This window comes from Eutrema salsugineum, unplaced genomic scaffold (genome assembly GCF_000478725.1).
Source record: "Eutrema salsugineum unplaced genomic scaffold, Eutsalg1_0 scaffold_1, whole genome shotgun sequence".
NCBI classification, from domain to species: Eukaryota; Viridiplantae; Streptophyta; class Magnoliopsida; order Brassicales; family Brassicaceae; genus Eutrema; species Eutrema salsugineum.
The window spans coordinates 1910529-1938505 of record NW_006256909.1 but is presented as its reverse complement, the minus strand read 5'-3'; the positions used below and the strand labels follow the sequence as shown (position 1 = coordinate 1938505).

The 27977-nt window shown below is 37.7% G+C and overlaps 10 protein-coding genes across 11 annotated transcripts; 6 read left to right on the top strand and 4 right to left on the bottom strand.

The window, feature by feature from the left end:
• Nucleotides 1–296: 296 nt before the first annotated feature.
• On the top strand, nt 297–2104 carry LOC18028227 (AP-1 complex subunit sigma-1). The gene is made up of 6 exons (XM_006412045.2): nt 297–394; nt 1028–1114; nt 1191–1391; nt 1501–1536; nt 1666–1752; nt 1853–2104. The coding sequence occupies exons 1-6, from the start codon at nt 392–394 to the stop codon at nt 1922–1924; spliced, it is 486 nt and encodes a 161-aa protein (XP_006412108.1). The 5' UTR covers nt 297–391; the 3' UTR covers nt 1925–2104.
• A 135-nt stretch (nt 2105–2239) lies between these two features.
• Nucleotides 2240–3947, top strand: LOC18028226 (putative F-box/LRR-repeat protein At3g18150). Its single transcript, XM_006412044.2, has 3 exons — nt 2240–3148; nt 3309–3482; nt 3594–3947. Exons 1-3 carry the CDS (start codon nt 2240–2242, stop codon nt 3945–3947), a joined length of 1437 nt encoding a protein of 478 aa, XP_006412107.2.
• Nucleotides 3948–4098: 151 nt separating this feature from the next.
• LOC18028288 (tetraketide alpha-pyrone reductase 1) lies at nt 4099–5642 on the bottom strand. Its single transcript, XM_006412043.2, has 6 exons — nt 5522–5642; nt 5263–5432; nt 4972–5160; nt 4642–4804; nt 4336–4528; nt 4099–4246 (listed from the first exon to the last, which is right to left on the bottom strand). Exons 1-6 carry the CDS (start codon nt 5637–5639, stop codon nt 4099–4101), a joined length of 981 nt encoding a protein of 326 aa, XP_006412106.1. The 5' UTR covers nt 5640–5642.
• A 372-nt stretch (nt 5643–6014) lies between these two features.
• On the bottom strand, nt 6015–6436 carry LOC112081859 (the record flags this gene model as incomplete). Its single annotated transcript, XM_024148636.1, is given in 3 exon segments — nt 6015–6316; nt 6318–6390; nt 6435–6436. Coding segments are annotated over 3 exon segments (129 nt in total), but the record flags the coding sequence as incomplete, so codon positions are not given.
• Nucleotides 6015–9514, bottom strand: LOC18028287 (chloride channel protein CLC-e). Its single transcript, XM_006412042.2, has 6 exons — nt 8779–9514; nt 8401–8601; nt 7822–8285; nt 7119–7631; nt 6810–7018; nt 6015–6479 (listed from the first exon to the last, which is right to left on the bottom strand). The coding sequence occupies exons 1-6, from the start codon at nt 9494–9496 to the stop codon at nt 6449–6451; spliced, it is 2136 nt and encodes a 711-aa protein (XP_006412105.1). The 5' UTR covers nt 9497–9514; the 3' UTR covers nt 6015–6448.
• Nucleotides 9515–9841: 327 nt separating this feature from the next.
• Nucleotides 9842–12363, top strand: LOC18028286 (ankyrin repeat domain-containing protein 2A). Of its 2 annotated transcripts, none has more exons than XM_006412040.2 (9): nt 9842–9977; nt 10125–10178; nt 10348–10481; nt 10575–10787; nt 10894–11042; nt 11146–11308; nt 11406–11498; nt 11778–11917; nt 12012–12363. In XM_006412040.2, exons 2-9 carry the CDS (start codon nt 10142–10144, stop codon nt 12109–12111), a joined length of 1029 nt encoding a protein of 342 aa, XP_006412103.1. In that variant the 5' UTR covers nt 9842–9977; nt 10125–10141; the 3' UTR covers nt 12112–12363. The 2 variants fall into 2 exon arrangements, with proteins under 2 accessions (XP_006412103.1, XP_006412102.1); XM_006412039.2 differs by lacking the exon at nt 9842–9977 and adding an exon at nt 10004–10026.
• A 298-nt stretch (nt 12364–12661) lies between these two features.
• Nucleotides 12662–14329, top strand: LOC18028285 (thioredoxin reductase 1, mitochondrial). Its single transcript, XM_006412037.2, has 2 exons — nt 12662–13776; nt 14063–14329. The coding sequence occupies exons 1-2, from the start codon at nt 12705–12707 to the stop codon at nt 14131–14133; spliced, it is 1143 nt and encodes a 380-aa protein (XP_006412100.1). The 5' UTR covers nt 12662–12704; the 3' UTR covers nt 14134–14329.
• A 2721-nt stretch (nt 14330–17050) lies between these two features.
• Nucleotides 17051–19572, top strand: LOC18028284 (plant intracellular Ras-group-related LRR protein 4). Its single transcript, XM_006412036.2, has 4 exons — nt 17051–17925; nt 18115–19028; nt 19110–19283; nt 19388–19572. Exons 1-3 carry the CDS (start codon nt 17328–17330, stop codon nt 19248–19250), a joined length of 1653 nt encoding a protein of 550 aa, XP_006412099.1. The 5' UTR covers nt 17051–17327; the 3' UTR covers nt 19251–19283; nt 19388–19572.
• A 2937-nt stretch (nt 19573–22509) lies between these two features.
• On the bottom strand, nt 22510–23387 carry LOC18028283 (probable E3 ubiquitin-protein ligase ATL45). Its single transcript, XM_006412035.2, has one exon. It carries the CDS (start codon nt 23262–23264, stop codon nt 22671–22673), a length of 594 nt encoding a protein of 197 aa, XP_006412098.1. The 5' UTR covers nt 23265–23387; the 3' UTR covers nt 22510–22670.
• A 3546-nt stretch (nt 23388–26933) lies between these two features.
• Nucleotides 26934–27710, top strand: LOC18028282 (54S ribosomal protein L19, mitochondrial). The gene has a single exon (XM_006412034.2). It carries the CDS (start codon nt 26969–26971, stop codon nt 27434–27436), a length of 468 nt encoding a protein of 155 aa, XP_006412097.1. The 5' UTR covers nt 26934–26968; the 3' UTR covers nt 27437–27710.
• Nucleotides 27711–27977: the final 267 nt, after the last annotated feature.

Below are 27977 nucleotides of genomic sequence, written 5' to 3'. Positions count from 1 at the left end.
ATTATATATGATCCATTTTACTTCTTAATCATATGGTTTCGAACAAGAATCAAATGTAGAAACAGTATTTGTCAAAAGAACAAAAATTGTTTTTAATAACGTATAAAAGTTCAAATTACTAAGATCACTAAATTAGCAAATCCATATTGGATTTTTTTCTTAGAAAAAAAAAACATTAAAAAATATCGAAGAAAATGATTTGAAAACTGTAGCTCAGAATCGGATCACCAAGGATCCGACCCGGAATGACCTCCGCTTCGAATAACATAAATTACTGTTATACCCCTATCACTTGATCTGTTTGAGCAAACACATTTTTCTTTTCTTAGGATCATCGGCTATTTGGAGTTTCGACTGCTACAGATTTGTTCCGTCTTCGAGTTACGAAATCATGGTAACAACTTGCGAATTATGATCTATCTTCCATTCTGTGCATTTTGACTTATTTTTTTTATGCGATGCTGCCAGGAAAAAACTTAATTCTGGATATGAATTTCGCATCTTTGATTCGTTCTTATATTATTTTCGATGATAAGTTTGATCCGATTAACTTTCGCTTGGATCTTATCTTCCTCCCGTTCCTTTCTTTCCTCTCGCACGAATTGATTGAATATTTTTGGGTTTTGTAGAATGCCTTGTATCAGTTCAAAATGTTCTTTGCAGATTGGCTGTCAAAAAAAAAAAAAAAAAAAAAAAAAGTTCTTTGCAGATTGAAAGTTGTTACCTTTATTTGAACCTAAATGATATTTTCCCCCGCTTGATGCTGGAGACAATGCTAGCTTCTTGGGTCTCATTTTCGTAGGTTCGATCCTTCTTAAGAAGCTCAATCTTGTCATCTCTGAGTAATACTACTAGAGGAAAATTATATACATTTGGAATTGTGCTATGAATTGCTAATGGATAATGATATTAGTTTGGTGAAAAAAGCATCTGCTCTCATGCTTTCTCCAATTGTTAGGACTCTTGGATTTGAGTGGAATGATCCTTATAAACAATCAAAGGTGAATCTTGGGTGATGTTTTTTCAGATACATTTTGTGCTTCTAGTTAGTCGGCAAGGAAAGGTTAGGCTCACCAAATGGTATTCGCCTTATACACAGAAGGAAAGGTCTAAGGTATGATTATGAATTATCAAAGCTTAATTATCCTGTTGTATTTTGCATATATTTGATTCTTACATGCTATGGATAGGTTATACGTGAACTCAGTGGAGTGATTCTGAACCGAGGTCCCAAGCTCTGCAATTTTGTTGAGTGGAGAGGATACAAAGTTGTCTACAAAAGATATGCAAGCCTCTACTTCTGCATGTGCATTGATCAGGAGGACAACGAGTTAGAGGTCCTTGAGATAATTCATCACTACGTTGAGATTCTCGACCGCTATTTCGGAAGTGTGAGTAAAATAATCAGCACCTGGAACCTCTAAGTCCACTTTTATGATCTTTTACCTTAACGGAACATCTGGATTTTGATCGGGGTTTGTTTTTATCTATGATCTTCAGGTGTGTGAACTCGATTTAATTTTTCACTTCCACAAGGTAGTTACATACCCACGGCACCAACACTCTAGCAAGGACTCTGCCATTATTCAAACACTTGATTGATTCTCTACTCTCTGCATCTTAATTTCTTGATGGAAACTTTTGCATCTATTGTTGCTATCTTAGGCGTATTACATATTGGATGAGCTCTTGATTGCCGGGGAACTCCAAGAATCAAGCAAGAAAACAATAGCCAGGATTGTATCAGCCCATGTACTGAGTTCTAGTTTTTAAGTCATCGACATATCATGATTTAGTCCTAAAGATATTTGTCTTGGCAAATGACAGTCTATGTCTGTTTTGATTGTTGAAGGATCAAGTGGTGGAAGCTGCAAAAGAGGAGGCTGGTTCGATAAGCAATATAATCGCTCAGGCTACTAAATAGTTTCTTTCATCTTCTATCCACGGTTAAAACATGTTTCCTGTGCGGCTGCTATAGTAAAATGTTTTGAGGAATCTTGATCCAATCTTTTTTCTCCTGAGGGTATTTTTTTATTTTTTTTGTCTTAAACCACAAGTATGGATGCTAGACTATGTTTTGTTCGAACAAGTTTATATAAATTTAACCCCAAAAAAAAAAGTTTTATTTTATAAGATACGTCATAGTTTGGCCTTAAAATTGTTAAGAGGAGACGTGTTTGAAAAGCTGTTTCATATAATAAAAGTAAACCCTAAGAAAACCGCAAGCTATATAGTTCATATGGCCGACGAGAGCGCCACCGCCGCTAGAAGAGTCCGTAGCCACCGCAATGGTGGTGGTCGTTTCCGCCGCCGCGAAAAGAAAGGAGGAGTAGACTCAATCAGCTGTCTACCAGATGTGATCCTCCAACATATCCTCTCCTTTATTCCGACGAAATTCGCCATCAGAACTTCACTCTTGTCAAAACGATGGAGGCATGTATGGTGTGATACACCTTCTCTCTACTTCGATAGCTCGAAACTGGAGGCTGCTTGGATCAACAAAACCCTAGCTCACTACACTGCTCTCAAGATGATGCATTTTCACCTCTATAGTAGTAGACAATCGCATGTTTCCCACATGGACAAATGGATCGAGTTCGTCATGTCCCGCCACGTGGAGAATCTGTCTCTGAAATTATGGCTTGACGAGTATACTCTTCCTGATTTCTTCTACATTAGTTCCTCTATCAAGCAACTCACCCTTGAGTATTGTGATATGATTGATAGATGCTCCGTGGCTTGGACATCTCTCAAGAACCTGTCCTTGCTTAGTTGTAATCTCTCTGATGAATCTATGGCCAAGATTCTATCTGGCTGTCCCATTCTCGAGAGCTTAACATTGTCCAAGTGCGATGGCTTTAGGTTTCTTGATCTCAGCGAATCAGTGCGTCTGAAAACATTAGTAGTAGATCGCAACCGTTGCGTAAAACAGATTGTGGCACCACATATCCATTGTCTCAAGTTGATAAACAGTCAGTTACCATGTACTGTAACTGATACCTCGTCTTTAACCGAAGCTCATCTGGACATTCCCTTTAACTCGGATGAAATATTTTACAATATTGATCATGTTTTAGCCATGGTGCTAAAGATGATAGAAGACTTACAGCATGTAGAGAAGCTTACCTTTGGAGGACACTTTCTTCAGGTATGTTTTTGGGCTCATTCAGTCATTCTTTGCAGACTATAATGCCTAGTATCAGTAACTGTTTGCCATGGATTAGTTTGCATTAGGCTTTGATTTTCTGTAAGTTTAAACCTATGTAGTATTATATAGTTTCTGATTAATGACTCTTAATTTCTGCTAGATTTTATCTCTTGTTGAACTTTGTGGTGTTCCTTTTCCGATGCTCAAGGTCAAAGCATTGACACTTGAGACAATGATATTTCGGTATGTTATTCCCGGTATAAAAAGGGTCTTACAAAACTCACCTGATTTGAAGAAGCTAACAGTACACACAAGCTATTGCCACAACATACCGGTATATATACATATATTACCATAAACCTCTTTTATAGTCTTTGGCGTTCTAACTATCATCGAATCCAAGAACCATGTTTTTTTTTGTCTTTTTTTTTTTTCTGTTGTGTAGGGGGAGCATCTTGACAAGTACTTGAAAGGCTTAAATCCGGCTAAATGCTGGAGATCAATCGATGGTGTCCGTTGGAACAAGTCTGGTCGTGATGTAGAGTCAAAGCACTTGGCTTCATTTGTGGAACTTGTGCTTAAGAACAGAAAGACGTTAGAGAAGATGTTCCTACCATCGGAGGACGTTTGCTTTAAAGAGATCGTTCCAACACTTTCTCACAACGACAAAGTCTCTATTGCTTGCCTTCTCACATTAGTGAGTGGTGAATTATCATGGGGTTTAGTTTCGAGTCTCATAGGACATTTTACATCGATCCTCATATATATTCTCAATGCAGACTTTTCTTTATCGAATTAAGATCACATGGCGCAATTATGGAGAAAACTAGTGAGAAACCTTCCCATATCATATAAGATAAATATATGACTCGTAACCTTCACGTTTTTTCCACGTATACTGATTTATTGTGAAGCGACATAACTACTATACTGATTCTTGAGTCTAAGTGTTAAGGAACAACATCAGATAAATAGCCTTGCTCGACAAATGAGGCAATGCAGTCATCGAACATCTCTTCAAGGGACTTGAACTTGAGCCCGAGACTTCTTATCTTCGAAGTGTCCAAGTTGTAATGCAGCCTATTTAGTTTCTCAAACCTGAAATTTTCAAAGAGAAGATTGTTGTCTATTTATTTTTGATCAAGGATGATAAGGTTTGAGAAAAGGTCAAAGGATCATTTTGAAACCTCTTGGGGATAGGGAGTGATGGGTAACGAGTGGATAAGAAGGAAACTAATTCGTCCAGACTAACAACGTTAGAGCTGCAAATGTATCTGCCTCGGGCTGCTTTGTGTTCGAAAACGAGTATGTGGGTTCGGGCCACATCATCGATATGAACATACCCCATCTGTCCATGCCACTGAAACTTCTCTGTTTCTCCTGTTTTGTTGAATGACAAGTTATAAGCGTTTGCAACAGATGAATCCATTTGATTTGGACCAAAAAATAACCAAGTCTTGTTGACTAACTTGCGAGAGATAAGAAGAGAGTACCTTTCAGCAATCCAAGCACATCAGAAGCTGTAGAACATAGATCGGGAGGCAGACTTGGTCCCACGAGAAAGGATGGTAGAACGGTGACGAGGTCAATACCATTTTCTTCACAGAATTTCCATGCAGCTTGCTCGGCTAATGTCTTTGATAACGCATACCAGACCTTTTTTTTTTTTGCCATGTTGCATCACATTGTGAAACGCGTTTACACAAACGGTTAGCTAATATTATTTTAGTGTTAAGAATAAATAGCTACCATTCACCTTCGGGTAAGTTATATCGTGATCTCTGTTCTTTGTTTATATAAAGGCTATTCAAAAATGATTATACCTGGAAACGCTTGCAGAGTTCAACAGAGGTCCAAACTGATTCGTCAAGAGGGATTTTGGGATCAAAATCATCTCTGATCCTGACTGTTGAAGAGGATGAGGTGAGAACCACACGCTTCAGGGACTGATTCTTCCTGCATGATCTCAGTACATTCAGTGTGCCCTCTATAGCTGGTTTCAAAATTTCCTCCTATCAGATCACAAGAAATAAAAAGTCTTAGAGACTCTGTTAAATGCATGATACGCAAATAATGCAGATTTTGTCCAAAAAGAAAAAGTTGTAGTGGGATGCCTCTGGATTAGAGGTTGGTTTGAGCACAGGAGAAGCAGTATGGAAAACTCCTTGGCATCCCATTATGGCGTTATCAAAACTTCCATCTTCCATTAAATCAGCCTTCACTAACCGTAGTCTCTCCTTTGCCCCTTCCAATTTCCAAAGGTGTGCTAGTTTCTTCTCATTTCCTGTCAAAACAAGAAACTAACCGAGTCTCACTTGGATAGCTTATTATGATTTCAAAGCAATGACAAAGAAACAAGATGGATAGAAAAACCTGGATCTCTGACTGTTCCGATGACTTCATATCCGTCAAGGAGAAGCCTCTTTACAAGCCAAGAAGCTAAAAAGCCTGAAGCTCCGGTAACACAAACTTTTCCTTTTGCTTGATCCATTCTCCGGTCACGATGGAATCACCACCCAAATTGTTATATAGCATGTTCTGTATCCATGCGTCTTAAGAGGGTATGTACTAGTAATACCATCCTGAAGGTAAGTACGGATTAGGTAGGTCATTCAACCCATGTGGGTAGCTTTTTCATTTCCTAAAATTGATTTCAGGACGGTTGTTTAAACACCACGATGGTCTGCCCATTGTTTTCTATAGGAATTTGCTTTGAGAAAAATCTCCATATAACTTAGAAGATAATGTCAGCGAGAGAGGCACCAAATATACGGGCATTTCAGTGTTGGAATCCCACAAGAACAAAATGGAATATACTGGAAAAGGGAAACCCTTACAATTGGTTGACACTGTCATAGTCTTCAAGTAGTTGAAACTTTCTCAATATGATAAAAGCCAAATTAGCAATTTACAAAATAGACAAATATTGAGTAAGGTACAGTAACAATCTGTACGCAAAAAAAAAAAAAAGGAATGGTTACAAATCACCTGAGCACAGTATCTTTGGTCTCAAGAAAAAAATTCTGAAGATTTTCTCAGTACCCACGTGCCAGGTTTGTATTCCCTTCGGATTGCTTAACACCTTAAGCGGGACATGGAGTTTCCACCATTCTTTCAACCAACAGATGGAGAAGACGACTTCTATCCATGCTGCACAAATCAACTCCGTTCTCCCCAATTCTCTTGATATAAGGAACAAAAATTGGCCCCGAGCCTCATAGAAGAAAAAGATTGAAATCATCCTGGTTGATCAGCTCAAGAAAAGTTACAAAGCAAGCCCGTTTACGAATGCAGAGATTCTCAGTCGAGGAACATTCTGGTTGCTAGAGCTCTGCCAGATCAAACGAGAGAAAGAAAATCAGCAAAATTGGTATAATTTCCAGTATATCATCTACACAGGACAAAAGCAGAAATGCACTGAAAACTTTCAAATGAATTGAGGAAATTTGCTCACGAGTCCATAACTTTGGTATTAACTCTAGAAATAGTTGACTGTTCGAAAAATAAAATAATCTAGCTAACCGGTACAGAAAACTTGGCAATTTGAATTATATGAACTCACGACTCTCCACATATATTCTTGCCATATGGAAGACTCGGTGAAATGGGAAAAGAAGTTAATTTTTTTTTATAAAATGAGGGAAGACAGATGAAGGCATACCTTCGTGTTACAGTGATACATTCTTTATCTAGGACCCCAACAGGGTGTATTCTGCGAAAATCAATGTTGCCTGAAACGACTGGAAGATGAGAAATTTCATGCGTGTTCATGATTGTTTGGGCAGCGAGAAGATCCATATCAGGTGTAACAGTCCACGGGACTTTACATCCTCCTCCGCTCATCGAACATATTTCATTAACCAAAAACTCCTAAACCAAAGAAATGCTTTCATTATTTAATCAGGGTACCACAAGATAGATACTGTTATTTCAGAGGTTTAGGCAAGAGCAGACTATTCAAAATTCGTACCTTGGGTCTTTTGTTGACTTCTTTTCTTGCTTTGCTGAATTCTAGAATGTCTGAAAGTGTAAGTAGACCGAGAAAGATATTATCAGGATCAACAATCAACGCACAGGATTGTTTCTCTATCAGCATACGAGTTATTGCCTCTTCCAGAGAAGTGGTCATCATAACTGTGGCAAATCTTGTTCGCATGGCTTCTGAAACAAAGATAATCTTCGGCAGCTCCTCAGCTTGGATACTTGAATCATCAATGCAAAGAGAACTTTCAACTTCACAAAGGTTATTCGTTGATGATTCAGCATCAGATGTCGTCAGAGGCTGTACGTCATCTTGGCTCTTTCTTTTTTTCGTTTCTCTAGTTTCTTGTCTCTTTGATTGTCCAGAAGTAATCCATGAAGACATGCCTACAGCTCCGAGAAGGGGTAACACTATACGATAGTCTTGTGTAAGTTCAAACAGCAGTAGTACCGATGTAAGAGGAACTTGACAAACTCCCGCAAGTGTAGCAGCCATTCCAACCTGTGGAACAGTGAGACGAACAGAATCATTGGCAATGAAGCTGCAAAATTTTAGCATCTATTTCTCAATCAATCTGAAAATCCTGATTTTTCGTTTGTCTTTGTTGAAAGTTTTGGCAGGTAAACATTCAAGGGACTCTGAAATTATGACAATATTCAAGTTTGAAATACTGATTACATAAGAACAGTACCAGACCATAAGCTTGTGGCGATGCCACTTCCAGGATAGAGAGATGGATTTCAGGATTCTGAGCCAAAGCAAGTCCAATAAACTTTCCATAGGCCATTCCTGCTGCCCCACCAATAAAGAGAGAAGGAGCATAGTATCCACCGACCAGTCCAGAAGCCCGACACAATGCGGTTGCAGCTATCTTGACACCTACCAGCTGAAGCAAAAGATCAGCTGAAAGGCCCTTCACAAATGGACGAGATTCCAACAAAATATCCACGTTCTCAAAACCCCAGTATAAGACTTCAGGGTATACCAAAGCTATGATACCAACAGTTAAGCCACCCATTACAGGAAATACAGCCTTTGGTATCCCAGCATCTTTGTTAAGACTGTCAACAGCAGATGTCATGGATGATGTACATCGAGATAATGCCAATGAGACCAAGCCACACAGAGCACCCAATAAAAGATAGAGTGGAAGTTCTGCAAATCAGTTAACAGCTATCATAAGTTTGGTTTTCGGTTATGTCCTGCATAAATGGCTATGCGAAAATTTCTAGCAAGAAGGCACGAAGGATAAGAATAGCGAGTACAATACCTCCAGGAGAGCGGAAGTCATAATCAGGAACCTTAAACGCAGGTTCAGATCCCAGGCCAATTTCCGACACAACAGAAGCAGTAACAGCACTAAGAATAACAATTGAAGTTGTGTTTGGAAGTGATATTGATGAGTCACTTGATGAAGGCCACAAAACGGACTCAACTGCAAAGAAGCATCCAGCAACAGCTGCATTGAATCCTGTACAAAAGCAAAGTCTTTTGATAAACGAGCTCAATCTGCTTTAACTTAGTTGCTATCGAAGTCTTAGTCTTCTTAACTTCTAACTCAAAAGAAAGCAAACATGCACTTCGACTCCAAGCAAGAATCAGCAAAAGCAAATATCAGATGGTAATCCATAAAGGGTGATGAACAAACCAGAGGAAATTCCGGACGCTGAGCCAGCGGCAAGAAGCGAGAGCCCAGTCTGAGGACTTTTATTGAACACAGAATTAACTCCTTTCGCGATGGAGGCTCCAATTTCAACACTAGGACCTTCCGGGCCCAGCGAATTTCCGGTCCCAAGAGTCACACATGCGGCAACAGCCTTAAGGAAGGGACGCAGCACCGCCTTCAGGCGATTAAGATTAGAATCAGCGGTATCAGAATCTGCGGCGGAATCTCCGGCAGCTTCTCGAAGCTGATTGAGTATACTGACCAGCAAGCCGCCAATAGTCGGAACAAGGATAACACGCAACCAAATGGACCCGATCGGTTCTTCTCTAAGCCACGAAGCTCCACGATCAGGAATCCCATCCCAGGCGAAGTCTCGGAGCAAGTGAACGCAGTTGTTGAAGAGAACCACACTGATTCCGGTGAGGACACCAACCAAACACGCCGACGCTATCGCAAGCTCCTGCGACGGCGGTTGATCGAATCCAACCTCATCCTCATCAACCTGCTGCTTCGCCGCCGGCGACCGCCGAAAAAGTCTAACGGAACGGAAGAGCCAAGGCAATGTAGACGAGGACCGTGAAGACAAAGGCGAAGGAACGACACTGAAATGCAGAGGAGCGACGGTTTTGCGAATCGGAGAGAATCTCCGGGAAGAGACTGGAGATCGGAGAGCAGCACAGAGTGTAGGCGTGGCTGCCATGAACGGCTGTTTCCGAGAAGAGACGCGTGTTTATCCATTGGCGGATAATTGGATCTTAACGCTACTGAAAAAAATCATAAAATCTGACGTGGCTCAGTCTCCACTACTACAAGTCAGCTTATTTATTCCGGTTCATATTTGAAACCGTTGGCTTGGATTGTTCGGTTAATCAAATTTTACATACGGTTATCTCGTGGAGGCAGGAGGCTGGGCCCAAATAGCGTAGAAATTTGGGCCTACAGTACATGTATATATTTTTTTGTTTTAAATAAAAAACTATTAACTTTAGGTTCAAACTTCAATGGAAGCAGTGGCTGTTGTGCCTCGTCTTCTTTCCAATCCAATCCAATCCAGCTGATAAATATATATAATAAATTATTTTATTTTTTCTGTCGACATATTAAAATCTGTAAGAAAAAAAACTGATTATCTGTTTTCTCGTCTTGCTTGTGCGTTTGCCACCACAACGTTGTCTTCTCGGGTTAATTTCTTCTCTTTCTCTTCTGGTTTTACTCATTTCTCTTTGATTGGTCTCGCACCGTCTCTTCATCTTCTTCTTCAATTATTTTCCATTTGCATGTTTGTTCTGAATAAATTTTGTGAATCTATTGTCTTTTCTTTTTTCTAGGGTTTAAGTTATATCTAATGGCTTCCAATCCAGAGAAAAATCCGCCTCCTTCAGGTAACATTCGCTTTCACCTACTGTTGGTATATTACAATCTGATCTGCGATAGTTTTGTTGATTTTCGGTTGTTTTTGCAATCTCGAATTGCATCGTGTCTAGTCAGATTCGGTGATTGGTTTGTTGTTTATCATGGAGTTTTAAGAGAATTGTATTCTTTTCACTGTAGACGAGAAAACCGAATCGACGGAGGCGACTAAGAGTGCTAAACCGGAATCAGCCTCTGGGAGTTCACCTCCATCAGCTAATCCTGGCATGAATTTCAATGCTTTCGATTTCTCAAATATGGCTGGTATCCTCAACGTAAGTGCCCTTTTCGTTGTGGCGAAATTGAAAAAGTTTATCTTTTTGGAGTTTTCAATTGATGGGGTTTTGATGGTTTTTTTTTTTCATTAGGATCCAAGCATTAGGGAACTGGCTGAGCAGATAGCTAAAGATCCTGCATTTAACCAATTGGCTGAGCAGCTTCAGAGATCTATTCCAAACGCAGCTCAGGGAGGAGGTTTCCCTACCATTGATCCACAACAGTATGTCAGCACAATGCAACAGGTTATGCATAACCCCGAATTTCAGACAATGGCGGAGCGTCTTGGTAACGCCTTAGTGCAGGTGAATAAAATTGCAAAAATCTAGTTTTCTTTCCTGTACGCTGGTTATTGAGGCGTGGCTCTGAGTGAATCTCTTCTTTTTTGTACTTTTTTTCTTTTGCCTTCAGGATCCACAAATGTCTCCCTTTTTGGATGCTTTCTCGAATCCTGAAACAGCAGAGCACTTTACTGAGCGTATGGCTCGGATGAAAGAAGACCCAGAGTTGAAACCTATACTAGATGAGATAGATGCTGGTGGCCCTTCTGCCATGATGAAGTGGGTGATACAAACTTCTTTTTTATAGAATTTGTAAAGCGTGTTTCTGTTTCTGGTTGTATTTTGCTTATAAAGGAAGAATTTTTTTTTTATCTGGTATTAGGTACTGGAATGATAAAGATGTGCTGAAAAAGCTTGGTGAAGCAATGGGTATGCCTGTTGTTGGCTTGCCAGAGCAGACTGCTTCAGCTGAACCCGAGGCAGCGGAAGAAGGAGAAGAAGAAGAGTCTATTGTTCATCAAACCGCCAGCCTTGGTGATGTTGAGGTAAAACGCATCCTACTTTGCCATTTTCTCACTATATTCTCCATTCAAATTTTGTTTTGTTGAACTCATTATTGGATTGATTTGTTGATTCAACTAGGGTTTGAAAAATGCTTTGGCATCTGGTGGTAACAAAGATGAAGAAGATTCTGAGGGAAGGACAGCATTACATTTTGCTTGTGGATACGGCGAGGTATGCAAGTCTCTTATCAATTCAGGGCAATTAAATATTCGGAATTAGGTGGTTCTCTTCTTTTTATTCACTGGCTGTTGAAGTTTAGAATCTTTATCATCATTTACTCGGTAGACTAGTATCTAGTTACTACACCCTACGAAGTTTCACGACACAGTTACTTGTAGAATGATTTACTTCTTTGGTGTAACAACAATGAGATGGAATTGGTTATTACTTCCATTTTGTTTATAACTATGGATTGAAGTTAGTTTGACCCTATTGCTCCCTTTTCCACAGTTGAAATGTGCTCAAGTTCTTATCGATGCTGGAGCAAGTGTTAACGCGGTTGACAAAAACAAGAACACACCTCTGCATTACGCTGCTGGTTACGGGAGGAAAGAGTGTGTAAGCCTTCTCCTAGAGAATGGTGCTGCAGTGTAAGTCTCACAACACAAATACTTGTAGATAAACGACTCCATTAAAACATCTTGTCACGACTCATAGTTATATATACGATTTGTGCGATTGCAGGACTCTTCAAAACCTAGACGAGAAGACACCCATTGATGTGGCCAAGCTCAACAACCAGCTCGAGGTGGTGAAGCTGCTTGAGAAGGATGCCTTCCTTTGAGCTTGGGTGAAGTGAAGCTCTAAGCTCATATTTGTCTTTTAGGGATTTCTCTGTTGTGTGTCCTGAACCAGTTTCACAGACCTTTTTGTGTACTTACTTCTTTTTTCTTAAATATTTGTGCTTTACCTAGTTTCTCTCTCCTTCTAAATTTGTCTCTTATGGTGTTTTTGATTTCATTCAAAGTCAAATAAAGAAAGAAAGAGCAATCATGTTTTTAATCTATGGTTTGTGACGATCTATTTTGCTGAAATTGCATTTTCGTTCTGATTTATTTCTTAGAGGTTAAAAGTTTGAAGTTTTTTATCCCCTATTTGTGTGTTTAACTAAATAAATTTGTTTTACTTTTGTGTAAAGTTTCAAGAATCATTTTTGGTTAGGAAGATATGCAAGACGACCACTTCATATCAAAGTGATTCTATTTCTTGTGTTGTGACTGTTGTCCCAAATTCCCTGTGTCCCAAGCTTTTCATGCTTATACAAGCTTTAAAAATTAAAACAATTATACATACATGTAGACTCATACATTAGTATTAGAAAGGAGAAAAAAATAAATAAATCCAAAAGTGTTTGTCTTTGATTCGTATTCGTTCCAAATGAGTTGTATGAATCGTTCGAGGTTTTTGATAAAGACTTTGATAAACAGAGCACGAACCCTTGCACGGCTTGGATCCTCCTCTCTCACTCAGCCGCCGCAACCTCCGTCTCTTGCCTCCGCGTTTTCTTCATCCTCCGTCATGAACGGCCTTGAAACTCACAGCACAAAACTCTGCATCGTCGGCAGTGGCCCTGCGGCTCACACGGCGGCGATTTACGCTGCTAGGGCGGAGCTTAAGCCTCTTCTCTTCGAAGGATGGATGGCTAACGACATCGCTCCCGGCGGCCAATTAACAACCACCACCGACGTCGAGAATTTCCCTGGCTTTCCTGAAGGTATTCTCGGCGCCGAGCTCACCGACAAATTCCGCAAGCAATCGGAGCGATTCGGCACCACGATCTTCACGGAGACGGTGACGAAGGTCGATTTCTCTTCGAAACCGTTTAAGCTATTCACAGACTCCAAAGCCGTTATCGCCGACGCCGTGATCCTCGCTACCGGAGCTGTAGCCAAGCGGCTAAGCTTCCCTGGATCTGGTGAAGGTTCTGGAGGTTTCTGGAATCGAGGAATCTCCGCTTGTGCTGTCTGCGACGGAGCTGCTCCGATTTTCCGTGACAAGCCACTCGCGGTGATCGGCGGAGGCGATTCGGCAATGGAGGAGGCGAATTTCCTCACGAAGTATGGATCCAAAGTTCATATAATCCACAGGAGAGACGTTTTCAGGGCGTCTAAGATTATGCAGCAGAGAGCTCTGTCGAATCCGAAGATCGACGTCGTTTGGAACTCGACGGTTGTGGAAGCTTACGGAGACGGAGAGAGAGGCGTTCTCGGAGGGTTGAAGGTGAAGAATGTGGTTACTGGAGAGGTTTCTGATTTGAAAGTCTCGGGATTGTTCTTTGCGATTGGTCATGAGCCAGCAACGAAGTTTCTGGATGGTTCGGTTGAGTTAGATTCAGATGGTTATGTGGTGACCAAGCCTGGTACTACACAGACTAGCATCGCCGGAGTTTTTGCTGCCGGCGATGTCCAGGATAAGAAGTATAGGCAGGCGGTTACAGCTGCAGGAAGTGGTTAGTTCTCTACTTTCCTCTAAGCTCTGTATTCTCTGACGTTGGAAAAGTGTTTCTAAAAGAACTGTTTTTGTTAGTTATTTTAGTTAAATGAGCAACTGTTTTTGAACTAGTTAAGATTTGTGTGGTTGAATTCTTGCTGCTTCTATATATATCATGTAGTTCAAGTAAGAGTTGATGCAAGCTAAGGTTTTTGTGTTGGAGTTAATCTTCCTTGAGTTGCATTGATTAGTAGAGATATTTAATTTGTTCCATTCTCACAACTCCTTTGATTGAATTTGTGTAGGTTGCATGGCAGCTTTGGATGCAGAGCATTACTTACAGGAGATTGGATCTCAGCAAGGTAAGAGTGATTGAGATAATTGCTCAGATCAAAGCCTAAGAATGAGATTCGATCTTTAGCATTAGTTAAGGGACTTTGAATTGTTTATTTCTTAATACTGCACTTAGAGTTGAGTATGGTTATTGTTCAAAGTTGTAAGTCTAATGGTACGACAAAAGTCCCTTACATTTGATTCACAGATGATGCCTTCACATTCGTTTATTCAGTGAACATGATTTGTCTCACACCTAGTAGTAATAAATAATGCAAAATTAAACTAATTTAAATATAAATGTGTTTATAGAAAAGCTATAAGACAATAGACATATATATCTGATCTTGAACCCGAGCAATCAAGGTACGCACCAGAGCTTCTAGAAGTTTAAAAAAAAAAACTATGGTCAGATTTTTCAGAGGAGATGCTTTTGAAGCTTTGAAACTTTTACAGATGTCAGAGTTATGGGTTTTGAACAGATGACGTCGTTTCACTAAAGTAAAGCAATGCGTGCGACCACCGAAATAGATTCTCCAACATATGTAGTTGGAAAATATTCAAAAGAGGTTCAACAAATTCGTTCCCAAAACAACTCAAATTTTTTTTATTCATTTAACTTTAAGAAAACGACGATGACTATAAAAGTTAATTACATTTTTGCTCAAAATTATAGAGTCAAAAAATAAATAAAGTACGACTTGAGTAAAAAGCTATTTAATTAGAAAGTTGAATTATAAAAAAAGAACTTTACGTTATAGCGACAACCAAAAAAAAAGTAGTTTACAATATATACAAAAAATTCGGCAAGTTTTATCTTCTTTTTGTGTCGGCCGTTTATCTTTTTGTTTTGATTTTGTTTGACTTTATGAATATTTAGCTCTTTTTCATGGACAACTATGAATCTTTAACTTTTCTTAGCATCGACTTAGTCTGCAACTCGTTATTTTACCCATTGACGAAAAAAATATTACAAGGAAGTTCGTCGGTCTATTATGGCCACTGTTTGTAATTGTATTCCTTTGGAGGGAGGGCTTCTGGTCATTTGTTAGTTCGTTAAAGAATTGTCTTTTATAGGTTCTTCAGCGTTCTTATAATTCTGACCAAGATTTCATCATGTTTGTCTCATGTACGCATAATTTACCAGAAAATATAACACAACCTTTGTTTTGTTTTGTTTTTTTGTCAACAATACAACTTTTGTTTTTCTTATTAAAATATATAACACAAGTACACAACTTGCCATAGTCAAACACATTCACGCACATAAAGTTCTGCTAATTTTCGTATTTTCGAATGATGGCCAGTCTTCTATAATGTTTAGAAATTAGAATGCTTGTTTTTTTTTATATAAACAGTACGAACTGAAATTCTTTTTTTTTTATATGCAATAAATAAAATATATTTTACTGTGTCTTTTTTTTATGGAGCGTGGTAGGAGATTTCGGAAAATAAGAGGTCGACTTGATATGGCATCTCTTGTAATTAGCTGATTGTAATAAGCTTGGTGGGTGTGTTCTAGTGGAATAACTCTTAAGTTTGGTGTGCGCTTTCATATGTACTCGTTGCTTACCTCTTTTGATCTCTTGTCCAAAACACCCTGCTCTGAAAGAAAATATAATAAAGGTTGAATGTTTTATATACAAGAAAGTTTAAGTTTAACACTTTTATCAATTGCAACAGTTATATCAAATTTAAGTAAATTATTATTTCATATAATCCAGAAACTTGAATTGTTGAGTTAAGAACTAATGACTTCTGTTTAAGGGATCAGACTTCCTGACACAGTTGAATTACTAAAATAATTGTATTTGTAGGTAACTTAAGGGCTTTTTTCAAATTTTTGTTTTTTCTTAATATAAATAAGTAGAGACATATTTGAAATAGTTCAGCAGAAAATTATATATCCCCAGTCCCAGATATGCAAATGTGACATATACATGTGGGGACTATGAATGTGACAGCTGGATACAGGTTAAAGGACAACACATCATCGGCCCAGTCACCGACACGTGTCCCTCTCACACATGGCGTTCTTCTCTTTCGCTTTTTTTTTTCGCGTCTCCGCTTTTTTTTTGTTTCTCTTTGTTTTTTGTCAACTTTTGTTTCTCTTTATTTTTTTTTCGCAATATCTTATCTTCATAGTTTGTCCACATTATTATTTTTATATAACGTTTAGATATAATTAAAAATAATACTATTTTTTCCACCAAAAATATCTTATTTTAGGCCGAAAAGGAAACAAGAATATATTTTTATTAACTTATATAGCCAGAGCAAATGATGTAAATTGAGTTATTTTATACTCCTCCTCATGGACATAACGGGCCTATTAGTTATATCTTTGATGATCCCTATAACATTCCAACTTCCAAGTAATAATAATGCTTATTTCAGTAAAAGAAACAAAAAAAATCTAACGGTAACGAACGGATAATTTTTTCTTTTCTTTTTGAGACAGGAAAATGGAAATAGGCATTGATCTCCGCAGAATGTATTGCATGTAGCCTGCATATGTAATATGTTGAACTTTAGTTTCATCTTCTTCTTTTTTTTAACTACTTTAGTTTTATCTTCTCGAAATGATGCGATTATTTCCATAAATACGATACAAATACGTGGAAAAAACGAGATGAAAAGTTGTGTATAGGGAGTAAATAGGAATAACGTGATATACAAAATCCACAGATAAGCAATAGGTCACCATCCCACGGTTCACGTTATTTCCGTCGCATTTAAATCATAAAAATATCCTCTAATGATAATGTTAACTATGTACGAACTAATATTTTCGACAAAAAAATTATGTACTCTAACATTTAAAAAACGAAAGAAAAAAGTCAGTTCTCAAAATTTTATAAACATGGAAAATTCAAAGGTATTAATTATCATTTTTGTAGTTTCTTTAGTGACAATATATAAAGTAATCAATTATTTCTGATGGAAACAAAAGAAGAGAAGAACTGAGGAAGCAGAAGAAGAGAAGAAGCAAAAAAAAAAATTTACAGAGATAACACAAAGAGAGAGAGAGAGAAGACAGAGAGTGATGGAAACAGCTGTATTTATGAGGCGAAACAAGAACCTCTGGGGTTCTACATAAACTCACTCTTTCTTTCTCCTTTCCACTCACTTAAAATCGGACACTTTTGAGCCAACAAAAGAAAAAGAGGGCTTTCTCTTATCTTTTCCTTCTTCCAATTTCTGGGTTTTGGCCAAGTTTTTGAATTTTTGGAGCTAATGGATTTGATGCAAATGGATAAGCGTTTGGATTCGACGGAGCAAGTAGTTGAAGAAATCATGAGAATTCACAGATCTCTGCCACCGAGACCAGGAATCGACGAGGTTGAAGCTGCGAGGTCTCTGATACTGAACGTGGAGAAGGAAGATCAAGCTTGCTTAGAAGCCATTGCTAGGCAGAGAAAAAGCTCCGAGGTTCCTGGTGAGCTTTTCACGGTGTTGCAGGAAATGAAGAAAGGTCTTGTTCAGTTTCGCAGCAAAGAACAGAAAAGAGAAGCTACGAAACTTCTCGATCTGGAAAGTGTTCACACTTTGTTCGACGATTTCATTCAGAGAGCTTCTGATTGCATTGCTAACCCGTCTTCTTCTACCTCCAACGGCTCTGTTCCGTCTCGTCCTCCGCCGGCTCCGGCGACACGCTCCGATTCTCCGTCAAGCTTGTATTATTCCGAGAAATCGCCTGTTCGCCCAAAGGAAATGGTTTCACGAGACGACAGCTTCGTTACGAAAGCTAAGCCTTCTCTCTACAACGATGGTTTCGTAGCTCCTCGAAGTCCCCAGATTGTGGATTCAAAACTTACCACCGGGAAATTCGCCGGTAAGTTAACCCTTCTCTTCGCTTAATTCGACTGATTTAAAAGCTCTAGTGTTACTCAATTGGTACTAAGAAGAACTTGGGATTTTCTAGATATAAAGTGTGAACCTTTAGATAGAACTAAGAGGTTTTTGAGCAAGACGATGCAATAAAAGATTATGCTTTAGTAACTGTAGTGTGAATTATGTGTAGGCAATGATGGAGAGAAGCTGAGTTTGATTAAACTTGCTAGTTTGATTGAGGTATCTGCCAAGAAAGCTACTCAGGAGCTGATTCTGCAGAACAAGCTAACGGAACAAGTCGAGTGGCTTCCAGATTCTATTGGCAAACTATCGAGTCTAAATTCGCTTGATTTGTCTGAGAATCATATTGTGGTATTGCCAAACACCATAGGTGGGCTTTCTTCCTTGACAAAGCTCGACTTGCGTTCCAACAGAATCGGTCAGCTCCCTGAGTCTATCGGTGAATTGTTGAACTTGGTTTACCTCGATCTTAGTGGGAACCAGTTATCGTCTCTGCCTTCAGCGTTTAGCAGATTGCTGCGGCTCGAGGAGCTTGATTTGAGCTGCAACAACCTCCCTGTCCTCCCTGAATCCATCGGTTCTCTTGTGAGTCTAAAGAAGCTCGCCGTTGAGACAAATGACATCGAAGAGATCCCACATTCAATCGGTGGGTGTTCTTCCCTGAGAGAAATCCGTGCAGATTATAACAAACTCAAGGCTCTTCCTGAAGCTATTGGGAAGATAACTACGTTAGAGATCTTGTCCGTGCGTTACAATAACATCAGGCAGTTACCCACGACGATGTCTTCTTTAGCTAACCTCAAAGAGTTGGATGTGAGTTTCAATGAGCTCGAGTCTGTCCCAGAGAGCTTATGTTTTGCCACGTCGCTCGTGAAGCTGAATGTCGGGAACAATTTCGCTGACATGATATCACTCCCGAGATCAATAGGCAACCTTGAGATGCTTGAAGAGCTTGATATAAGCAATAACCAGATCCGTGTTCTTCCAGACTCGTTCAAAATGCTTACAAAGTTGCGTGTTTTTCGAGCTCAGGAGAATCCACTACAAGTTCCTCCTCGGGATATAGCCGAAAAGGGCCCTCAGGTTTGCTTTCTCTCATTCTCTCTAGATTCTAAATTTGTGCTCAAACGGTACTCGCTCACGGATGATTCATACTACTCACAGGCCGTTGTTCAATACATGAATGATCTGGTGGAGACGAGAAACGCGAAATCTCTAATGGTTAAGCCTAAGAAGAGCTGGGTCCAGATGTGCTTCTTCTCCAAGTCCAACAAGAGAAAACAGAGCAGCATGGAGATTGTCTAACTCTGCTGATAATGTCTCTGACCCGTTTTCAGGGTAACATTTTCCTTAGATTCCCAAACTCAGGAAATTAAGCTTTACTCTCTACAATTATAAAACCAACACAAACACCTAAGTGTGTATTTCCCTCCCTTTTTCAGGTAATTCTGTTAATGCTGTTGACACCACAAGTAAGAGAAAAATGCAGCTATCTTCACACGACAATGCTAAGAGGGAGAGAGAGGCATTGCAAGTCAGTAGTGTAGAGGTTTCACTATTCATTCTTTGTATGTTTGTTTCTCTCTTCACTATTCACATGTATCAATGTGTACACCATTGTTTCATTCATGTCTCTCCACATATATGTTCCTGCTTTCCCCCTGTAGATTGAGGTTTTGTTTTAGCTTTTACTACTTGTGTATTCAGTGTGTCGTCTCTTGTTTTGTTGCTTTAGTTTGATACGTAAAGAGCACTCACACCTTAAAAATGCATATTTGTGTGTGGATAGAGATATGTGATGTGATGGTTTTTGATGTTAAAAGGAGAGACATGAGTCATGACATGAGTTGGCTATGAACGTGGGTTTGTTTATAGAGCAAAATGGTTAAATTTAAAACGCTCTTTGTATTAAATGCAACTATTCTTCCTTTTTTTTGGGGGGGGGGGGGGTCGATGTGTAAGTGTCTTCACGAGACATGGTCTTGGTTTTATTTGTGTTATCATATCCATTGTACATGTGAACCAATGAATGAAGCAAAGCTTTCTTCATCATTGAAAAACCTCTCTCTTCGTACTGTGATCTAGATGATCTCATAGAACTTTAACTCGGAAAATCCGGATTGATCCATATACATATTTGTATAATTAGGCCCAACTTGATCCATATACAAAACAGGCCCATCAGTATAAATTTAATTTTTGTCTTCTTCAAACAGCTTAACGTTATCCAACCTTTTTGCATTTTCTTATTTATAACCAAACGTATTCACATTCTCTGATAAACATACTCAAATATCTAGACAACTCCATTTATAAATGTCAGTTTGATGCATTCCCTTAGTTACCGTTGAATTCAGCTCAAGTTTTGAAACTATTGTGCGCTAGCTTGGATTCATTAAATTCATGTTATAACAAGTTCCACAACAGTTGTTATGATCAAAAATAGATGAGAACATAGGAAAATTAGTCCAATTTTTTTTCTTAAATGTGAATACGTTCGGTTTTAAACAAGAAAATGAAAAAAAGTTGGATAACGTTAAGCTATTTGTAGAAGACAAAAAATAAAAAGCGAAGTGAAATGATGAAAAAGTTTTGGCCGAAAATTTTATTCACTTTTTGGCCTCTTGGGTGTTATATAATAAACATTTCAAGAAAAAGGGAAAGAGATAAGGCATAAGATTCCATTAAGTGAAACTGAAAGATGGATAATATTTGGGCTTGTCATGCGTTTCTAGTGTCTATAAGTTGGGTGGTACGTTTTTCGTTTCCCTTCAAGTATTCCTCTTTCTCCACCTTTTCCCCTTTAATCACTTTAATTTTATTCCCAGTGAGAAAGAAAAAAATGGTATTATTAGGTAGTATAGCTGCATTTTTTTATATTAGTAACTGAAATAAGTAAAAAAAAAAAAAGATAACAAATGATTATATGTCGAACTTATATTCCACAGCTAAAAGCTAGATTGGTCTGTGTTTACAATTTGTCGATATCCAAGTTTGAAGTTAGTTAAATTTACAGTCAAATAATCATATATAACAAAATATCTCTGAAGAGATATATAAGTAGAAACTTAAACCATATAGTAGTTGATTACTATAATGGTGAAAAGGGACCTAACAAAATTCATTGTTTAAAATGGAGTAATTTGTAGATATTTTGAGATATTTTGTTAAAGCCATAAATGTTTGTTGCATTAGTTTATCCTCATCAACTTGCATTACCAAATAGCCAAAATTTCCTTAATCCCGCCAATAATAACTACGTGAATCCATAAATGAGAATGTAAGAAGAAAAAAAAGCATTGCTATAATGGTGAAAGAGACCTAACAGAGTTCATCAAATTTATGTTTATTTTGATGTAGAGTATTTCGGAGTATGTTATTATTCTTCAAAGAAAAAATATATTGTAAGCTACACACAATTCTTCCGTAAAATTTGTGACTTACCGCTTACATTATTTGATTCATATAGTAGTTAAATCCTTTTTTAAATATTATAGATTCGTTTAACACTACAGATCTATTTACACCGTCGATAGACATATATATATATATATTGTGCTCAATCAAACGATTGACAATATGACATGTACTTTCCGTATGAATTTTTAACACTATCTTTATCCTAAGACTAGAAACTTATTTATACATACATATCCTTCTCTCAAATTCTTTCGTATGACTTTAAGATATAGATCATTATTGCAGTTTCTTCTTCATTTAAGTAGAGACAGAGCTTCAACCAAAAAAAAAGGAGAGACAGAGTTTAAACAATCACATGTTTCAAGTTTATGATCTGCATAAAATTATAGTCATATTTGTAAATCTGCAAATTTGTATGTCATTGAGAAAAAAGACAACCAACTATCAATTTCTCTGCTCATTCGGATTGAATGAGACTAAGTCGTCCTTATTTGCGGGTAAAGGAGATGAGAGACCATTACATGCTTTCTTTGACTAATGACTGAAAATGAGGAAGACTTTTAAAATACAATCACACAGTTATCAGTTATCACCATCTCATTTCTTTATTTATTTTGAATATAATAATCTTCATATAACTAGTTAAATATTACAATCACTAAAACACAGTCTACACACTAAATTTTCGCCAAACTTTCCATAAATTGGACTTACAGTTTACCAGTTTTGCTAATTAAAAAAAAAAATGCTAGTTTACTACTTGTGCCGTTACCTTTTTGATAAAAGAAAAAACATTGTTAACAGAGATTGAATTAGTTAATATTGACTGTCGGAAAAAGAAAAACGACCAATCCCTCGCTAGATATTTTGCAAAACAATATAAGGAAATTAGTATTTTTTGTATTTTAAAAAACTTTCCAGTTCCAAATTTATATATTTTTTAAAAATTAGTTTTTATTCCTCCTCTTCTGGTTTTGCTTACAAACGGGTTAACATGACCGACTCTTTTCTCAGTGCTCATGTTGTCTAATCAATTAAATTATCCTCTAATATAATTTTTAAATAAAATCATTACTATGTTTTATGCTAATTGCGAGTTTATGGGAAAGAAATTAACATGTCGAACTTTCGAAATTCCATCTGATCGAATCATTAAAAGATTTAAGATTCATAACATTGTTACAGTCTAAAAGTCCAAGTAACTAAAAGATCCCTAATTCTAATTAATTAATAATACTTTTACTTTTCTTGATAATCATACCGATGATTTTTCGCAAATTTTAAAAAGAAAAAAGTGGAAACTTTTCAAGGAAGAAAAGCAGGAATAATGGCGGAAATGAACTGTGAAGGATGTTGATGAGGAGGAGGCTGATCTTTGACCTGAGTCTCCGCCGTAGAAGCGTGGTGGCCACACCGATCACACTTCACCGGAGCCAAAATCCGACGACAAGAAGGACACGACGACCGAGAAGTCAACCATTTGTCTATGCACGCCACGTGGAAGGCGTGGCTACAGAGCGGTAGGATCCTGATTTCTTCGCCGTCGGCAAATTCCGTTAAGCATATGGCACACTCGGTGGAGGAATCTCCGTCTCCGGAGGAAGAGCACGGCGAATCGACGGCAGATGTTACGGCGGTGAAGGTGGATTTAGGGAGAGATTGAAGTGCTTTTTTCTTGAGGCCTTTGTTCGGCGGCGGAGATTCTCCTACGGCGGAGGAATTAACGCCGGCGAGACGGCGGATCCAGGCGCAGCGAGCTACGGCGGCTAAACCGGCTACACATACGAGAGCGCAGAGAAGAGCTGAGAGAATCACAACCATGTCGGTTTCCGCGGCGAGGATTTCTTCCGGCGGTGGCGGCGCCGCCGCTGTTCCTAGGAATCTAGAGGATCGAGTCATATTTCGATTTTGTGTTTGAAGAGAGAGAGAGAGGAGATAAAGAAGAAAGAAAGGAGAAATTAAAATTTCGTTGTTGTTGTTGTTTAGAGAGGAAGAAGAATCTGATTTTAAGTTGTAATAGAGACACACACATACACATCTATACTTATATACATATATGCCCAATTGCAGATAATTAAAGATGATATATATTTATAATTATTAAATCCATGTCATATCGGCTGAAAAAAAAAAAGTTTGTGTGAACAGAAGAACGTAGTTTTACATCGTCTTTACAAAAATAAAAAACAATTAGATTGAAGTATACATAAAGCAAAACATATTTGCATCTTTAATTAGGGTAAAAAGATTGATCTCTTTTATTCAAGTTTGATGTTTTCAAACCTTCCTTGATTTTTTTCTTTGTAACAAATCTTGATATTACAAGAATCAAAATTTAATCAACTGGTTCCAAATTCAAAAGCTTAAACCGAGATTTTTGTCACATGCATTTTTTTTTTTAAAACATTAATCTTTTTAATCTGCCAAGTTTTGAATTCTGATTAATTAGTTACAAACTTATTAGCTTATAAAAGATAAAAAACTGATTAGCAAATTGCTAAATCATATAAGAATTTTGTAGTAGAATAACAGAAACATTAATTGAATATATATTTTTTAAAAAAATTCAAAATTACATATTCGTTCCATTTCGTTATCTTCGCGACTGATGAACTCTGGTTGATTATTTTATATGAACACAAAAGATACTGGAACATGCGTACAGCGTAGATACGGATTAGATATTAAAATCTCAATTAGATAGTTGATTTGAAAATATCGTAATCGTACACAGAAAAAAAGTATAATAAGAATCAAATTAGTGTATATTATTAAAAAACCAAGCAGAGAAAAAGATAGGTTGGTGTGGATACTCTTTATAGGTTCAGTTTGACGAACTCGTTATCAAAAGGCATTAGTATAAATTACTTTCTTACCTAAACCTACTTCGACATGACCTCTTTTATAATTTAATTATTCTCTTCATTTTTTTCTTTCTTTTACTACTTTTCGGCCTCGAGAAGAAAGAATCCCTTCAAAACAAAAAGGGCAAAAGATTAATGAGATTTCAGAAAGAATGGAATTGTTGACAGATGGTTCCGAATTTGGATTCAATGAATTTCGAAGTTCTTGCAACATTATCTTGTTTTTCTTAAAATATTTAATTTATATGTGATTGGCATCAATACGAATTCGATGTCCAACGATAACACAATTAGATAAATAAATAAACGGGCTCTGTGTAAACCGAGTATTGGCAAACGTATTATCTATAGTTTTAAGTCGCTCGACTCTTGATTAACTTTCAGTTAAAGCCAGGTACTTTGAAGATTTTTGATGAAGATTTGTAATATATTTTTGGATCTTGTCTAGATGTAGGTGGGATCTTGATAATGATAACTTTATCAAAGTGTCAGAAATCAGAATCTTTGAAATAGATCTACGTGTCCTCAAAGGTATTAATATTTTTACATTATAGTAACTAACGGCAGGTAACACCGTCCACGTGTGTATAAAGTTTTGGTGTTTCTAGAATATGGTCATTACCAATTACAAATATAATTAGATTCACCAGAGAGTTGGTCTTGGACTAGAGAGAGAGAAAGAAATGTATGAAGTTGAAAGTTACGAGAAAAACTTGCAAGAATAACAACTCTGAAAGTACACACTCGGAATAGGAATAATATTTGGTGTGGATACGTGTGATGTGAGTCTTTGAAGAAGAACCCAAAAAAGTGAAAAAACCAAACCGAGTTAATAATCCAATAATTAAAATGAGAAGAGATTCGCAAACCGGAAAAAAACGAAGAAGAAGAAACCAACAATAATGGAGACTGGTGGATGCATTAATTATTACAAGTAAAGAAAAGATCAATTATTGAATAGAGGAATATCAATATCCATTGTTTTGGATAAAGCATACTTAACGCCGCCTGAAGGTTTATACACGTGTGCTGTTTGTTTTTATTACACAAATGAAGATTCTATACTTATTTCTTATCCTTTTGATCATATTATTTTGACAGTGGTTTTTAAAGAATTTTACTTTTTCATGAGAAAAATCATATTGCTCGAGTTCAGACTCAATATTACTAGTTTCAACCCTAAGCGCAATCGGTATGAACTATACCCATTGACACATAGAGTGTGTGCATATGTCTAATATTTTTGTGGTTAGATTTGGCACTAAGTAAGTATACAGGTTTTCGCCGAAACTTCTGACTAGTCCTGAAGGTTTAGCATCTAGTGTGTGGGTGTGTCTAAATTTCACCTGTGCATTTTATGTTTCGTTTCACATGCAGTCAGTATCTTTACCTCTATGGGAAAGTGCCAATTACAACGAGTAGATTTATATTTTGACATATAATATGATAAAGTCCATGCCATTCCAGCTATCCAAATACTATAATTTGTTCCTACAAATATCAAATAATTCGAATCCAATACAAAAAAAAAGAGATAGACAAAATGGTGGGTTCGGTCCTTTGGGACTCTGTTGAAGTAGCGAAGGTTGACAAAATCTAAAAGCCCATAAAGTTAGTTTGAGACTTAAAAGAGTTGAATAAGGTATAGCAATGCCAATAACGAGTCAAAGTCATGCCTCATGCATGTAACGTGTAGTCATGTACTATATGTGTCCAGTGTCCATGTTTATAACGCAAGCCAATATCATGTCGGTGCGCAAACTTGTGTTGACCATGAAATATACATTTTCATTTCAGTATATATATACATACATGACATCATGGATATAGATCGATGCAATCGCCATGCCGTTATTGTAAAGTAAAACTATGAGTGGGATATTATCTTCCGTTATGTGTATATATAGATTGAAGTTTTATTTATCCTTTTTACTTGTGATACAAATCTTCGAGCAAATTGAATATAAGTTTATGTTGGCAATTTCGGTCTTCGTCCGAGTCGGTTCATTTGGTAGTTAATTTTCTTAAGACAAGCAAGTAAAAAATTAATTTTGCTTTATTCATTTTCATCTTTGTTTGATTAGGTTAATTTATCTATGTTCATGGCCTCTTTTGCAACGTAGAAATTTAGAAAGGAAATTATTGCATATTTCATTCCAACTTCCAACCCGTTTTAAGACACATAAAAACCTATTAATCCAATTTTTGGTTATATACACTGTCCAATGAGGGGAAGTTTCATTACTTTCGGAATTTGATTATAAAATGTTATAATTAAGCCGGCCTATAATTATATATGCTCTTCGCCCTCGCATCGGCTTGGTACTTCCTCGATGTTAACCACCGTTGAAAAAAAAAAAGTCTCTCTCAAGATTTGATTATATTCCTCTAAGCCCACCTCCAACACTTACTGGTAACGTTCTTCGTTCTTTTTTACTTTTAAGCTTGATTATTCTACGAAACTCTCTTTATTCGTGTCTAGCTTCGCTGCTGAATTTTAAAAGCAAGATTGATTGATTATTCCGTCACTGTCCGATGATTATATATGCGATCAAAAACAATTCCAAGACCAATAAATAGAAATGGTCTTCAGCCCAAAAAAAAAAGAAATAGTAATGGTTGGACCGAATCTAGCTTTAATGGGCTTAATTTAAGCCCCAAATCAAATACTAAGGCCCAATCTCTACACGATTGTAAGAAAACCCTGGGAACCGTGGAAGCTCTTTCACGATCCCAACAATGGCGGCTGCGAAGGACATCCTGACACGGCGATCCGTGGCGGCGACGATAAGGCTAACGGTTCCAGCTGGTGCAGCAAGGCCAGCACCGCCGGTGGGTCCGGCTTTAGGTCAGTACAGGCTTAACCTGATGGCCTTCTGCAAGGACTTCAACGCGCGGACTCAAAAGTACAAACCGGACACTCCGATGGCCGTGACGATAACGGCGTACAAGGACAATTCGTTCGAGTTCACCGTTAAATCGCCGTCTGTGTCGTGGTACATCAAGAAAGCTGCTGGTGTGGATAAAGGGAGCACACGTCCTGGGCATTTGACGGTGACGACGCTTTCTGTGAGACACGTGTACGAGATCGCCAAGGTGAAGCAGACGGATCCGTTTTGTCAGTATATGCCATTGGAGTCGATTTGCAAATCTATCATTGGTACTGCTAATTCCATGGGGATCAAGATCGTTAAGGATTTGGAGTGATTAGGTTTCATTTTGCTTTTGCGGTGAGAGTGGAAATCAATCTACTTTTTTTTTCGAAATGATCTCTTGTGTCTTCTAATAAACGTTATAACCATGAATGTCAGATTGTTCTGTATCACTCCATTTTTCTTGCTTGTTTCAATGGATAAAGAGGGAAAAGCTGAGATTCGGTTTGTTACTTTGTTCATTTGAAGGTACAATATAGATTGTGTTTTGAGGCTGTTCTTATAGAGGAACTTTTGATTCCTAGTTCCAGAGATTTATGTTTCCAAAAGTTTAGTAATCTCAAGGAACAATTGGGTTGATGGAATTGCAGACTCAAGTAAGATTTTAAAGAAACATACATCTCAATCAACTTACGTTGCTTCATGTTTTATTCTTTTGAGTGAGTGTAGCAGCTTTGTAATTTGTAGGAGAAACAAGAACATCGCTTTTGTTTCATCAGAGAGTTGATCAAACTGTGATAGTTTAGAATGTGAGCTTGTCCCAAGCTTATGAGTGTATGACTACCAAACTGGATTAATGAACCGGTCCATGAAAG